The 11,613-nt window shown below is 45.7% G+C and overlaps 2 protein-coding genes across 6 annotated transcripts in view; one reads left to right on the forward strand and one right to left on the reverse strand.

The window, feature by feature from the left end:
• The first annotated feature begins 141 nt into the window (after positions 1-141).
• CUNH19orf44 (chromosome unknown C19orf44 homolog) lies at positions 142-5,344 on the forward strand. Of its 5 annotated transcripts, none has more exons than XR_001864673.1 (9): positions 142-387; positions 806-1,390; positions 1,680-2,034; positions 2,589-2,665; positions 2,752-3,211; positions 4,032-4,127; positions 4,250-4,416; positions 4,774-4,979; positions 5,070-5,344. XR_001864673.1 is itself a non-coding variant. In XM_017742526.1 (8 exons), exons 1-8 carry the CDS (start codon positions 157-159, stop codon positions 4,849-4,851), a joined length of 2,049 nt encoding a protein of 682 aa, XP_017598015.1. In that variant the 5' UTR covers positions 142-156; the 3' UTR covers positions 4,852-5,344. The 5 variants fall into 5 exon arrangements, 3 of the variants coding, with proteins under 3 accessions (XP_017598015.1, XP_017598016.1, XP_017598017.1); XR_001864674.1 differs by having other exon boundaries at positions 4,774-4,942; XM_017742526.1 differs by having other exon boundaries at positions 4,774-5,344.
• A 71-nt stretch (positions 5,345-5,415) lies between these two features.
• The window catches only part of CHERP (calcium homeostasis endoplasmic reticulum protein), a 15,563-nt gene continuing 9,365 nt past the window's right edge, over positions 5,416-11,613 (reverse strand). Inside the window, exons 10-17 of the mRNA XM_017742476.1 lie at positions 10,798-11,036; positions 9,854-9,987; positions 9,497-9,583; positions 8,871-9,020; positions 8,639-8,752; positions 8,051-8,145; positions 7,330-7,515; positions 5,416-6,554 (exon numbers count right to left, since the gene is read on the reverse strand). Of these exons, the coding sequence (XP_017597965.1) occupies positions 6,517-6,554; positions 7,330-7,515; positions 8,051-8,145; positions 8,639-8,752; positions 8,871-9,020; positions 9,497-9,583; positions 9,854-9,987; positions 10,798-11,036 (1,043 nt within the window). The 3' untranslated portion in view covers positions 5,416-6,516. The remainder of the gene's footprint in view (positions 6,555-7,329; positions 7,516-8,050; positions 8,146-8,638; positions 8,753-8,870; positions 9,021-9,496; positions 9,584-9,853; positions 9,988-10,797; positions 11,037-11,613) is intronic.

Below are 11,613 nucleotides of genomic sequence, written 5' to 3' on the forward strand. Positions count from 1 at the left end.
CGGTCCGATAATTTCCAAATCGGTGGGTTTGTACAAATCCGCATTTCTTGACCCCGGTGCATGCTGGGGTTTGTAGTCGGGGCGCCCGGTGGCGGCGGCTGTAAGCCTGCTTGGGATTGGCTGGCGGCGCGGAAGCGCTCTGCGCGGAGCCAATGAATGGGCGGGATATTGGGGAATCGCGGATTCCCGGATACGGCGGCGCACCGCCTGCTCTGGCCCGGCCCCAGAGAAGCCTTCGCCGCCTCGGGCCGGGCGGACCCGACGCCGTGCTCTCCCACCCTGTCCCGCCCCATCCCGTCCCAGTCCCGTCCGTCCTGCCCCGTTCATCTCCGTCTCGACCTGTCCCGGATGGCCGCGATCTCTCGGGCACCCGCGGGCCGAGGGCAGGTGAGGCATCGGCGCCCTAAGTCAGTCTGTATCTGGGCAGCCGCGGCCCGGGCCGGCGTTTGCGTCCTGCGTGGGGAGGGATGTGTGCAACCTTCCCTTCCTACAGCTCCCTGACAGAAGGGTGCAGCCATGTAGTGCCCAGCTCTGCTTCCAGGGAACCAGCGACAGGGCGAGAGGACAGTCTTAAGCAGTGCCAGGGAAGGTTTAGGTTGGACATCAGAAAGAATTTCTTCACAGAAGGGGTGGTCAGACATTGGAAGGGGTTGCCCGTGGAGCCACCATCCCTGGACATGTTTAAGGGAAGACTGGATGTGGCACTCAGTGCTTTGGTCTGGTTGACAAGGTGGGGATCAGTCACAGGTTGGACTCGATGATGTCAGAGGTCTTTTCCAACGTCATTGACTCTGATTCTTGGCAGGGCCACGGCCATGTACCCCACAGGACCAGCACTCGTGGTGAACTCACCGTGGTGGACACAGAGCTGGAGAACGCTGGGAGAACTCGGTCCCACCGTGGCAGGTTCGTGAAGGCGTGCGATGGAAATGCCCGCGGGGCCCAGCGGTGCCAGATGCCAGGAAGCACCGTGTGGGCAGGGAACAGCCACGTAGCCCAGAGCACTCTGGGCAGCGCCTCCCACGCGCGGTTAAGCTCAGTTCTGAGTAAAGTGGCACAACTAGAAAGCAAGATCATGAGTCAAAAAAAGCACCTGGAATTGCAGAACACTGACTCGGGCCTGAAGCCTTTGGCTGAGGAGTGCCCCTTGTCTGCCTCTGGGCATGGACGTGGTGCCAGGGGCACGAAGTACCGGAAGAATTATGGTATTACCAGTGGGAATGGGACCCGCAGGGATGCCTGTTCTGAGGAAGAAGAAAGCATCCAAAGCCCTAAAAAGAATGTTACGGTTAAACAACAGCTTGATTTGGATAGCGATGAAGAGGAAATGAGAGAATTGATGGAGAGCTCTTTGGGGTTTTCCAGTGGAAATGGGAATCAGAAGGTTCTGGTAAGTGATGCTCAGTGGAGTAGAAAGGTAAATATGAACTTTGCTGGATTATGTATTTTTATTAATGCTTTTATATAATTGTTTTAATTGGTTGGTCGCTTTTTATTTAGGTAACACCAACACTTAAATTTTAACTGTGCATCTGTGTCTTGCTCATGATAGGATTCAGTTTCACATCTTAACATCTTAAAATTACTCTGTTTGACCCACAACAATTTGTTCTCCCTTTAGCAATCTGCACATAACAATGAAGTAACACATAAATCTCTTTTTCATGTTCTTCAAAAAGAGCAAGACTCCGGTTCCATCAGGAAGGCCTCCTCCACCTCGTACGGAAGTTTCACCATTAGAGTTACCCAAAGCATCTGCTTTTCACAACAAAGACTCGGAGAAAAGTGCATTTGGTAAAGTTAATTCACCAGCACCTTCACCCGCCAGCAGAAACCTGTCAGGACGTACCATGAGATCTCGATTCCCGTCGTCTTCTGTGAAAGACGCCACTGTAAAGATTGCTCTGCCTAAAGCAGGCTACACCAAGCAAAGCCAAGAATCCCTTGAAAGTGACAGAAGTGAAATAAAGTCATTAGATGAATTGTTTTCAAAAGGAGCTGATGCAGAAGATCTGACCAGCAGCAGCTCAAAATGTAAGTTTTTTAAAATACTGTCTCAGTAGACTCGGTATGAATTGTACTGATAATCTCCTGATAAATTCTCGTATCAAACATAGTCACTTCAAAAGGATTCACTGCTAAAATTTCACATAAACGAAGGCCTTATCAAAGTAATTATCTTGGTCTGTTTCTTTTTTCTAGTGTAATAGGTTTGTATTTTTCTTAGGTTTTTTACTTAACGGGTTCAGATTAATGATGCTGCTGTGGGTGATGTTATGATGTCAAAACAATTAGAACATTTAAAATAGTTTTCATGTATCAATGGCACAATGTACCAATGGGTCAGAGTGAGAACAGCTGTAAATGAGGGGCAGCAAAAACCTCTTGAACTTCAGTCAGCAGACCAAAGGAGGAAATTGTAGGAGTTTCTACGATGTTAAAGAATCTGAGTGACTGATGGCTATTAGTTTTTGGGTACTAAACTAGGAAGGTAGTACCGATTTTTTTTTTTCCACTTTTCTCACTTACGGGACAGCGTACTGTAACTTTCATGCAAATTCTCATGTCGATGTGTCATTTGTTTGTAGACTTCAGACTGAATATCCTGAGCCTTGATGATTTGGCACCTGATACTACCAGTAAGGCAGCAGAACTACAGCAGAAAGTAAGTAGAAATTCCCCACTAGCACCTATTCCCACTCTGCCTTTGTTTGGTGGAGTGTGGAGGTTCTAAAAAAAATACTTCTACAGGGAAAAGACATTCAGTTTACTCAAGAATCAAACAAGTATGTGAAAAAAGATACATTGGTGGGGGAAGAGAACCAAGCTGCTCTTAAAATGACCAGTGCAGTAACTGGTGTGAGTGATTCTTCTGAAGAGGATGTTGAAAAAAGCATCACCGAAGATGAAATCTCTGAACACTTAAGTGGAGTTTCCTCAGATCTCCCTCCACACAAACAGGATTATCTTAATAAGAACGAGAGAACTCTTAATTCAGAATATTCTGAAGACTTTGAAAGGTCTCTGTCTACAACAGACAGGGAATCCCTAGAGGGACACGCTGCGAGCTGCGCGTGTTCCGGAGCACACCCATCTTCAGCATCGGCCCCGTTGGTCACCCAGGAGCGGCACAGCCGGGGACACCGAGTGACCGTCACAGAAACTGCAGTTCAGACAGCAGGGCCTCCGTTCACCTACTGCTGGGCAAAGGGTGAGTTCAGCCATGGCTGCCCTAGTCAGGCAAGTTTAACACTTTTATATATGCCAGGCCAGTCAGCCTTTGATAGAGTTCTTCACTTCAGTGCCAGCTTCCCCTCACTGGTGCTAAATAAGAGATTTTCTAAAGCCCAACACTTTAATCTGCTCTCTACAGAAAAGATTGGGATTGAATATCACAGTAAGTAATGTTTTTTGCTTAAAAATACCCCCCACAGGACCAGTGGCTGGATGAGCCAGCGTTAGCGACAGAGCTCACAATAGCACGAGTAGTACTCTCTAATGAAATTCAATATTCTGATATCTTCATTATCGTAAATAACAGCACCGTAGCGTTACTAAAGTGATTGCTCATCATAGAGTTGTTTTGCATTGTAGTTCTCTCTTGGGAAAGCATTATGGCCCCATGACAGGATCAGAGAGGAGCTTTCACATCCTGAGGGGTAGCTCCCTGCCTACGCCTCTTTACTTAAAAGAAAAAGTGCTAAGAGCCACCATTCCTTGCCACACTCAAGGAGAAAGTAGAAACTCGAGTGTGCTTGAAAACAGAAGCAATGAGTACAAAAGTGTTTGAGTCTGCCTAGGGTTAGAAAAGGTGCCTTCTGCAACGGTGGTGTGAGCCTAAGAATAAAGAAACTGTGGAGGTTGTATAACTATGTCAACATTTTTTTTGGCTGACAGAATTCTCCTGTTGAGCTCTACAGTGGTTTTAGGGCAGCTGCTGTCCCAAGAAACTGCTGAAGAACCACCAAGTAAGCAGCACTAAACCTTTCCACTCTCCCCACCCAGTAATTCTGATGTTATCCTACGCACAGCAAACCCCTCTGCAGTGCTCTCCCCCCCTGTTGGAACCAGCTACATCGATCCAGTGCCAATTGCCAGTCACGTCATCAGCACGGACGCAGTAGAAGGTACCGAAACCACATTTATTCTTCGTTTTTACTCTCTTTTCTGCACCTAAGCCCGGCTTGGTTTGTTGAGCCCTCGCTGCCGACTGCGCCTTACCGCAGTGTACCCTGTCCCTTTCTCGCAGCCCTGACCGCGTACAGTCCCTCGGTTCTCGTTTTACATACCATGTGCAAGCAGCACGTGATGCTGACCCAGCAGTTTGTTGAGAACATTCACCACCTTCACACATCCCTCGTGGAGTCATTAGAGCAAGAGAAGTTCCACTACCATACCCTGGAAGAGGCTAAAGAGGTATTTATGACAAACCAGAGACTGAGTGTATATTCCTTTCCAAACGCTTGTGGTATTTGCAGCAAACCCAGTTCCTTTGCATATGATTAATTAATAAGTTTACACAGTTAAAAAAAAAGACTTAATGTCTTGCTGGAGGCCATAGTTTTTGAAGATTAATGTTTCTGCTGTACCATTTAGCTGTCCTAAAATGAACAAGGATCATGCAGATGCTGCAACAGAAGGGTCACTTTCTGTTGCTAGCACAGAAAAGTGCAGGTGTCTTGACATGAAGATTAGTTACTTTCTACTATTTAATAAATAATCATCTACATAATAAAGACATTAGCATATTAAGTTGTTTTTTTTTTTTTGCAGTACATCAAGAATCACAAATCCCCACCTCTAACAATTGAGCAAGCACTTGAAGAAATTCAGAGAGCCCAGGACAAATAACAGCTTGGACAGTTACTGAACTTCAAAGTGATGTTTATATTTACAGCTCTAAGGCTGAAACAAGAAACCTTCCAAGTTGCACAGATAAAAGGTTATAAACTATTGGAAGGATTTGTACAAACTGCTCTGTTAGTATAAATTAGTTAGTACAAATTGCTAATTGTTACATATCATTTGCTTTTCTATACCTGAATTTTTTACTGATGTACACAATACAGGGATAGGCAGAAGCCTTCAGCCAGACTCTGTCAGCAAAAAAGAAATGGAGAGAACGCTCCTCTCTGCCGGGACCGCGATAAGCCATCACATCCAGCCCGTGAATTGTGAGATCTGCGAGCACGTCTGTGATCGTGGCAGAAGTGGAAGTCTGTACTGCAGCCCCCGAGAAATATGACCACAGCAGAAAATTACCACATCCTGACTTGAGTGCCATTATCCAAAGGGCATTTTTATATAATCAGCCTCGTCAGATTACAACAAACCCAAACACACACTTGGGTGTATTTATTAAGATAAACTCGAAACAAGGAAGGCTTATAAGGCAAGGTACAGGAATCCACTTACTCTGAAATCTGAGCTGCCTTTTTATTTTTAAAAAAAGTGTTTATTGGAAGGCAAAACAATAACATTCACAAGTTGGCAACATACAGGTGTTGTATGCTGATTCACAGACAGGTACAGTTCCACAACTACAGTAGATCTAGAACAAACTGATGTTCCACCATATTAACTGGATGGTTTTAAGAGGGTTTTTGCTATACAAACGAACGACTGGAAAAGGGAGCCACGCAGACCTGGGGGCTGGAAGTGCAGTGTAAGGGCCTAACAGCTCTAGCTGGTGGTCTCTGGAAACAGATACAAAAGGTTTGTTTCTTTTTTCATTTAGATTACAGCAAGTTTCCAATAACATCTTGTCGATAGAAACGTGTAGAGCAGAGAAAATGGATTCTCTTCTATTGAACTAATTAGCTTTTATTAAAGGGTATATACAAAAATATAAAAAGCTCAAAGACTGCGTTCCATTACAAAGCATCGCCCATCCCTCAGAGTGCTGGGAAAGCTACCAGAGAACTGACCCTCGTGTCCTGCCCCGAGTGGCGGCTGCAGCAGCTGCTGGGTGGGGCCTGGAGATGGGTGGAAGGTTCTAAAAGCTCGCACAGTGCTCAGAGGTCACCTGCACTGGAACTAGATGCTTCATTCCCCATTTAGACATTAGGATACACTGCTCAGCATCAGTCTGACTTGATCCCAAGGCAGCACCCCTCCACTTCAAATAGAATTAACCTTTTGAGAGAAATAAACATACATTATGGAACTAGAGAACATACAACCACATCAGATAATGTCTGTATTCCACAGGAATGAATGAGGCACAATCCTCCACCAGGAACAGCTTGACCGGGGTTTAATTCTACTATAAAATGGGGAACTAGTTAAAAAAGTTTTGCAAGATAAATGGAAATTTTTAAACTTGCTAGACATGTCATAGTAACAACTGGCCTTTTTTAAGCACTAATTGACAAGTGTTGAAGTACATGTCATAGCTTTCCATTTTTCACCATAGTTTTAAAAGTAATTCATTTGTCACTTCCTCCAGACTTTAATCCGGATTTCTACAAGTTTAATGTTTTGTAGAAGATGCAAGACATCTTTCTTCAGAGAGTCTTATTCGGGTGGTGGAGGGTCTTGTGTTTCACGCTTCACTGAAACAATAGGGAAAAGAGTTCTTACACATTCCGCAGTTACCTAAGCTGTCTGAAATGTTTCGTGGAATGAGGGTTCTGTTAATCAGGAATTTCTCCTTACGGGCTTTATTTGAACCCATTTGATTGTACAGATCTAGAGGCAGAAGTGACATTTCATTGAGCATGCCAGTTTTTTTTCCTCTTAGCTGTTGGCAAGAGCCGATGTTCAATGTATCACAGACTCTCTGCAAAAATCCATCATTTGGGTTTATTGTTTTCACCTTCTTATAAGCACCTCCACTTTTTCTGAACCCTTCCTACACTACAGGGAACTTATTAGCAGTTCTGGCTTTGGCAGAACGTGGTACTAACGGTAGGAAACTCTGAATAGGGTGGGGTAAACAGTAAGCGTGGTCTGACATAATTCCAACCGCAAGGACCTCCCTGCTGTGGCAGCAGCCCCTTCTGTGGCACAGCTCCCCATCCACGAACTTTGCGACTGCTCCGAGTTTTTGTGGGGCAGCATTCAAAGATGCGGGTGCTCGGTATTGCGGCCGGGAAGCGGCTTACACAGAACATGCTAATTAATTAATGTTTCAGAAATTAGAATGCAACACAATGCCCAAAAAGGAAAACCTGCTGAGTTAATCAGAGTACATGTCCACTTACCTGTTGTTTTACTGTATCAGTTACATCAGAAGGAATTAAGAGTTACTGATATTTTGATTTGGGTTTACAAAAATCACTTTCAAGTCCATACAGGTTTCTAAATTGCCGAGAAACATTCACTTACATTCATCCCTGGCCTTCATACGTGCGATAAATGAGTAACTTTTATTTCTTCGGTAGTTTTCGTAAGGGTCATCCAACGCAACTCCCACTCCTTTGTACTGATCCCATTTGTCTCGGATATCGCCTCCTTTAATTGGATCCTGAATTCCTTGTTCCTTGGCTCCCAATCCACCGGATCCACTCCATCCTGCAGCAAGGACACAACATTGCAATCCTTTCATTGTTTGCTTATTACTAGAACTGTGAAGACAAACACGGACATTTTGGAAACAACCAAAGACAGCACCAGTTTGAGAAAGCAGGATGGGAACAGACAGCCTGAAAGAACACATGAATTGTCCCATTTATTTCACAAGCATTAATATGCAGACATTCCAGGAGCTGACAGCAGCACTATCCCCAAAAACTGTTAGGGGGATAGGAAGAAAGGCAGCGCAAGCCCAATCTGCCTGGTCAGCCCTGCTGACCTGCACTGCAGGGAGATGAAATGCCCTCGGGTAGGTCAGTTCTATCTGATGCCAAACTCACATCCCCGTCTTCTGCATCTTTCCCAGACAGGCAACTATCACTGCTCCATATACTTATATCCCTGAATATCCTTATGCTGACCTTGGAATGCCAAGGAATAATTCCTTATGGATGTGCATTAATTAATTATATCTAAGACTTCGGTGTCTAATTTTGTTTCCTTGCTTGTGTAGGATTCTAGAACAGCATCTTACCCATTTTCACTAGCATCTGATGGCCTTTATTTTCTTCCCCAAGTCTCGATTCTGGTATAGGAGGCCCAGAACTGGAGCCCAAACCAGCAGAAGAACTAACAAAATAAGAACAAAAAATTAGGAACCAGTGATACTGTTCTGACACAAAGCACAGTCCTATTCTGTTAAGCATTAACATCCAAGACAACTCCATCCACTCTACTAAGCTATTCTCTATTAAAGCCATTAGATTATGCAGTTGTTCAGGTGGTGCCAGAAACACATCACCCGCTTCTCAGCACAAGGGAAATCAAACGCTCTGCTCTTCCCAATGGAGCACTCAGAGAATTACTCCTGCTCCTAAGGAAGGCGTACACAGACTTCACAGTTGCATGCTGTTTCATTCAACTAAAAAGCCACCACAATAGAGCAATATTCTCTCTATAAGCACATATAGCAGATAAATTGTTTCTAAATCTGCTTTCCATCATCTTTTCTGCTCTTTGTTGAAATGCTTATTATCTATCCCCTAGTAACGAGGCAGTGCCCCTGCAGGCGCTCCATTCAAACAGCCCAGGTAAAAGGAGACGGGACCAAACCAAAGCTTACGGAGGAGTGGGGCTGCGAGAGCGGGAACGGCGCCGCCTTCCTGGGGAGTATGACTTGGACCTTGACCGGGACCGTGATCGTGACCGGCTGTGAGAGGAGCGGGACCTGCTCCGGCTTCTGAAAGGGAGAGCGCACGAGTTACCAGAGCAATGCCCACAGCTCCTTGATCAGCCTCGAGGGTTGGGTTTTTCCCACTCCCCAGCTCCCAAGGTTTGGCCCCCCCGCACCCTACCTGGACTGTGAGCGAGAATAGGATCGCGATCGAGAGCAAGAGCGAGAGCGTGATCTCGAGTAGGAGCCAGATGATTTCGAAGATCGTGAATTAGACCGGGAAGATGAACGACCTCGGCTTTTAGACCGACTGCGAGACCGAGACGGCCCACTGCACGGATGAGCAGAGAAACTCCAGTGAGGTTCCGCGGAGAAGTGCCAGAAACACAAATCTACTCCTGATCAAATTCAAATTACACACAAAAGCACCGCTTCTGCGGTGAAAGTGAAAGCTCGAGCGTGACAAAAATCGTTTCACGGAATTGCAAAGCGGTTTGAGTTGGAAGGGACCTTAAAGCTCATCCAGTTCCAACCCCTGCCAATGGGCAGAGACTCCTTCCTCTAGACCTCTGGGTGGCTTCAAGCCCCGTCTAACCTGGCCTCGGACACTTGCAGGGATGGGGCAGCCAAAGCTTCTCTGGGCAACTTGTGCCGGTTCCATTTTCTGCAGATTAGACAGAAATTCCAGCACACTGGAACTCACTTATTCCATCAGCATGTTGCTGAACAGACTTTCCCTCTGCATTTAGCCCAAGCACCTTCCACAGGAACGGCACACAGCAGAAGGCAGCGCACAGGATCTCTCACCTATTTCTCTTCTCTTGACCTTTCCTCCGCCTTGCTCTCATTTTAGCTCTGAAGAATTCGTACAGTCCATTCTGCTCCCATCCTTCGCTGCAACAAATCAACCACACAGAACCCGCAGGCGTAAATTCCACTTCAGTGTCAACCTTAAGGATTTTCATCAGATTTTGTACGGAATGAAGGGTCTGGGCAAAATTGTCTTGCAAATCTCAGCATAGGCTCAAATGGCAAGCGCAGTCGCAATATAAGAGCGTTAGGAGAACCGAGACATGGGCGAAAAACAGGGAGGCACTTTGTGGTTTGAGACACCTTCTTATAGAGCATTTTCCTTACCATTTTATTTGCTACACCTACTCTTACCTGTTTCTAGGCCTGTCGTGAGATGGTGGACTATAAAATGCCTCAACCGCTGCCAGGAGTCTCTCGCTGGGGGGCATTGGGGGTGGAAGACGTATATCTTTAGGATCTAAAGGTTTATACTCGTGATCTTCAAGCTGCCAGAAACAAAACAAATTACATTCGTGTCATGTGTCACAGGGTTGCTATCTGAAGAGATAAATACAGATTTAGCTGTGTGGGGACCTCAAATTTCAATACTGGATAAAAGATGACCTGAAAATAAGGATTCTGCAGATGACCCGATGCTTCCTTGTGCTATCACTATTGAGGTCTCTGAGAAAAGCCTGCACTGCACAGGTCGCAGTATTAAGTGGGCCACCAGGTAGATAAAATGCAGATCTCATCCACCTTTGTGCTAATGTGGCTGGATGGAAGCCTGGCACAAACTGGTATACGAGAATAACACAAAGAGATGGAAGAGGCTTATTTGTTCATCTCAAATACGGAGTACATAAATATAAATATCCCTGAAGATGCCGATGCAGGTATGTTTCCTATTCTCTATCCTTCTCTGCGTATATAACATTGACATTGTAAAACATCTTCACGAGAATTCCAATTACGAAGAACTAGTACAGTGGCCCCATCAGACCTACGAGGTCTCTCCAGCCATCTGAAAATCACTGGGGATTTCCATTTCCTACAAACAGGGATCAGATTTTAAAGTGTAAATTAGTCTTTCATGCTGTGAGCTCAACCAGCTTTCTTCTGGCACACAACACTTGAAAATCATCACCATTTTCACTACCTAGTCCCCGCAACTACTCCTGCTCTTAAACCCTACGCAACCAGTTGTGGGATGGAAGGATTCGAAATTATACACGTCCACGTTGAACTGCCCCTAATAACAACAACAGGTTTTGGATCTTTTAACCCCACCACTCAGTCCCATAGCAAGCACTTACTTTGACAAGCGGAGCCATCAGTCCAGCGGGAAGATCGAAGTAGGGAACATTTGGCACCAGACTGGGATCATCGTGGTTCATGTGAGGGGGCCCTTGGCGCCGCATGTGAGGGGGCTGCCCGTTAAATCCATGTGGTGGAGGCCCAAAATCAGGGTGCTGTGGCCCTCCCCAGGGAGGATGCTCGCTGATTCCAGGATGAGGCAATCTGTGACCAGGATGATGATGAGGAGGTCCAATTTCTGCAGAGTGGGAGGGTTAAAATGTTTTATTTAGCTATCAAGAAAGGAAGGCAATCAGAGAGGTACTTCCAGTTACTCCATTTATCCTAAAACCCAATCTCGGCAGATCCAGCAGAGCACCCGAGCCGAAGGACCAGAGGCTGGCTACAGGTCCACACTCACGAATACCTCCTTGGCCACAGCAACCACTGTCAAGACAACAGGATACTTCAACCCCAAGCCACTGCTTCCTTTGGGACCTACTGCGGTCAAAAGGACCTCAAGAAAGACACACTCGAGAACAAAATGTTTCAAATGCAGCAGGGCAGCTACCAGTGGGATTTATTTCTGAAGCTAAGGACACAATCGCGACTTAGCTTGGATCCGTAATTAGTTCTGTCTCTGTGCCAAATCAACATATGTAAAGAAATGCATACGGCAGCAATTAACTCACATCAGCGGGTGACAAGAAAATACTTTTGGTGAAAAATTAATTTGGAGAAGAGGCAGAGATAATATTCTGTTAAAATAGGGAAGCGAATGACGCTCATCCAACCACTGATGGACAAATGCCACGAACGCCAGGAGACCCTGCTGA

The sequence above is a fragment of the Corvus brachyrhynchos genome, unplaced genomic scaffold (assembly GCF_000691975.1).
Source record: "Corvus brachyrhynchos isolate BGI_N302 unplaced genomic scaffold, ASM69197v1 scaffold158, whole genome shotgun sequence".
Taxonomy (NCBI): Eukaryota; Metazoa; Chordata; class Aves; order Passeriformes; family Corvidae; genus Corvus; species Corvus brachyrhynchos.

What these genes read in the sequence shown, in the direction of transcription:
- CUNH19orf44 (XM_017742526.1), top strand. Translation starts at nt 157, where the DNA reads ATGGGCGGGATATTGGGGAATCGCGGATTCCCGGATACGGCGGCGCAC. An exon ending in CACCCGCGGGCCGAGGGCAG is followed by an intron (nt 388 to 805) that starts GTGAGGCATCGG and finishes GATTCTTGGCAG; the next exon opens with GGCCACGGCCATGTACCCCA. An exon ending in GACCAGCAGCAGCTCAAAAT is followed by an intron (nt 2,035 to 2,588) that starts GTAAGTTTTTTA and finishes ATTTGTTTGTAG; the next exon opens with ACTTCAGACTGAATATCCTG.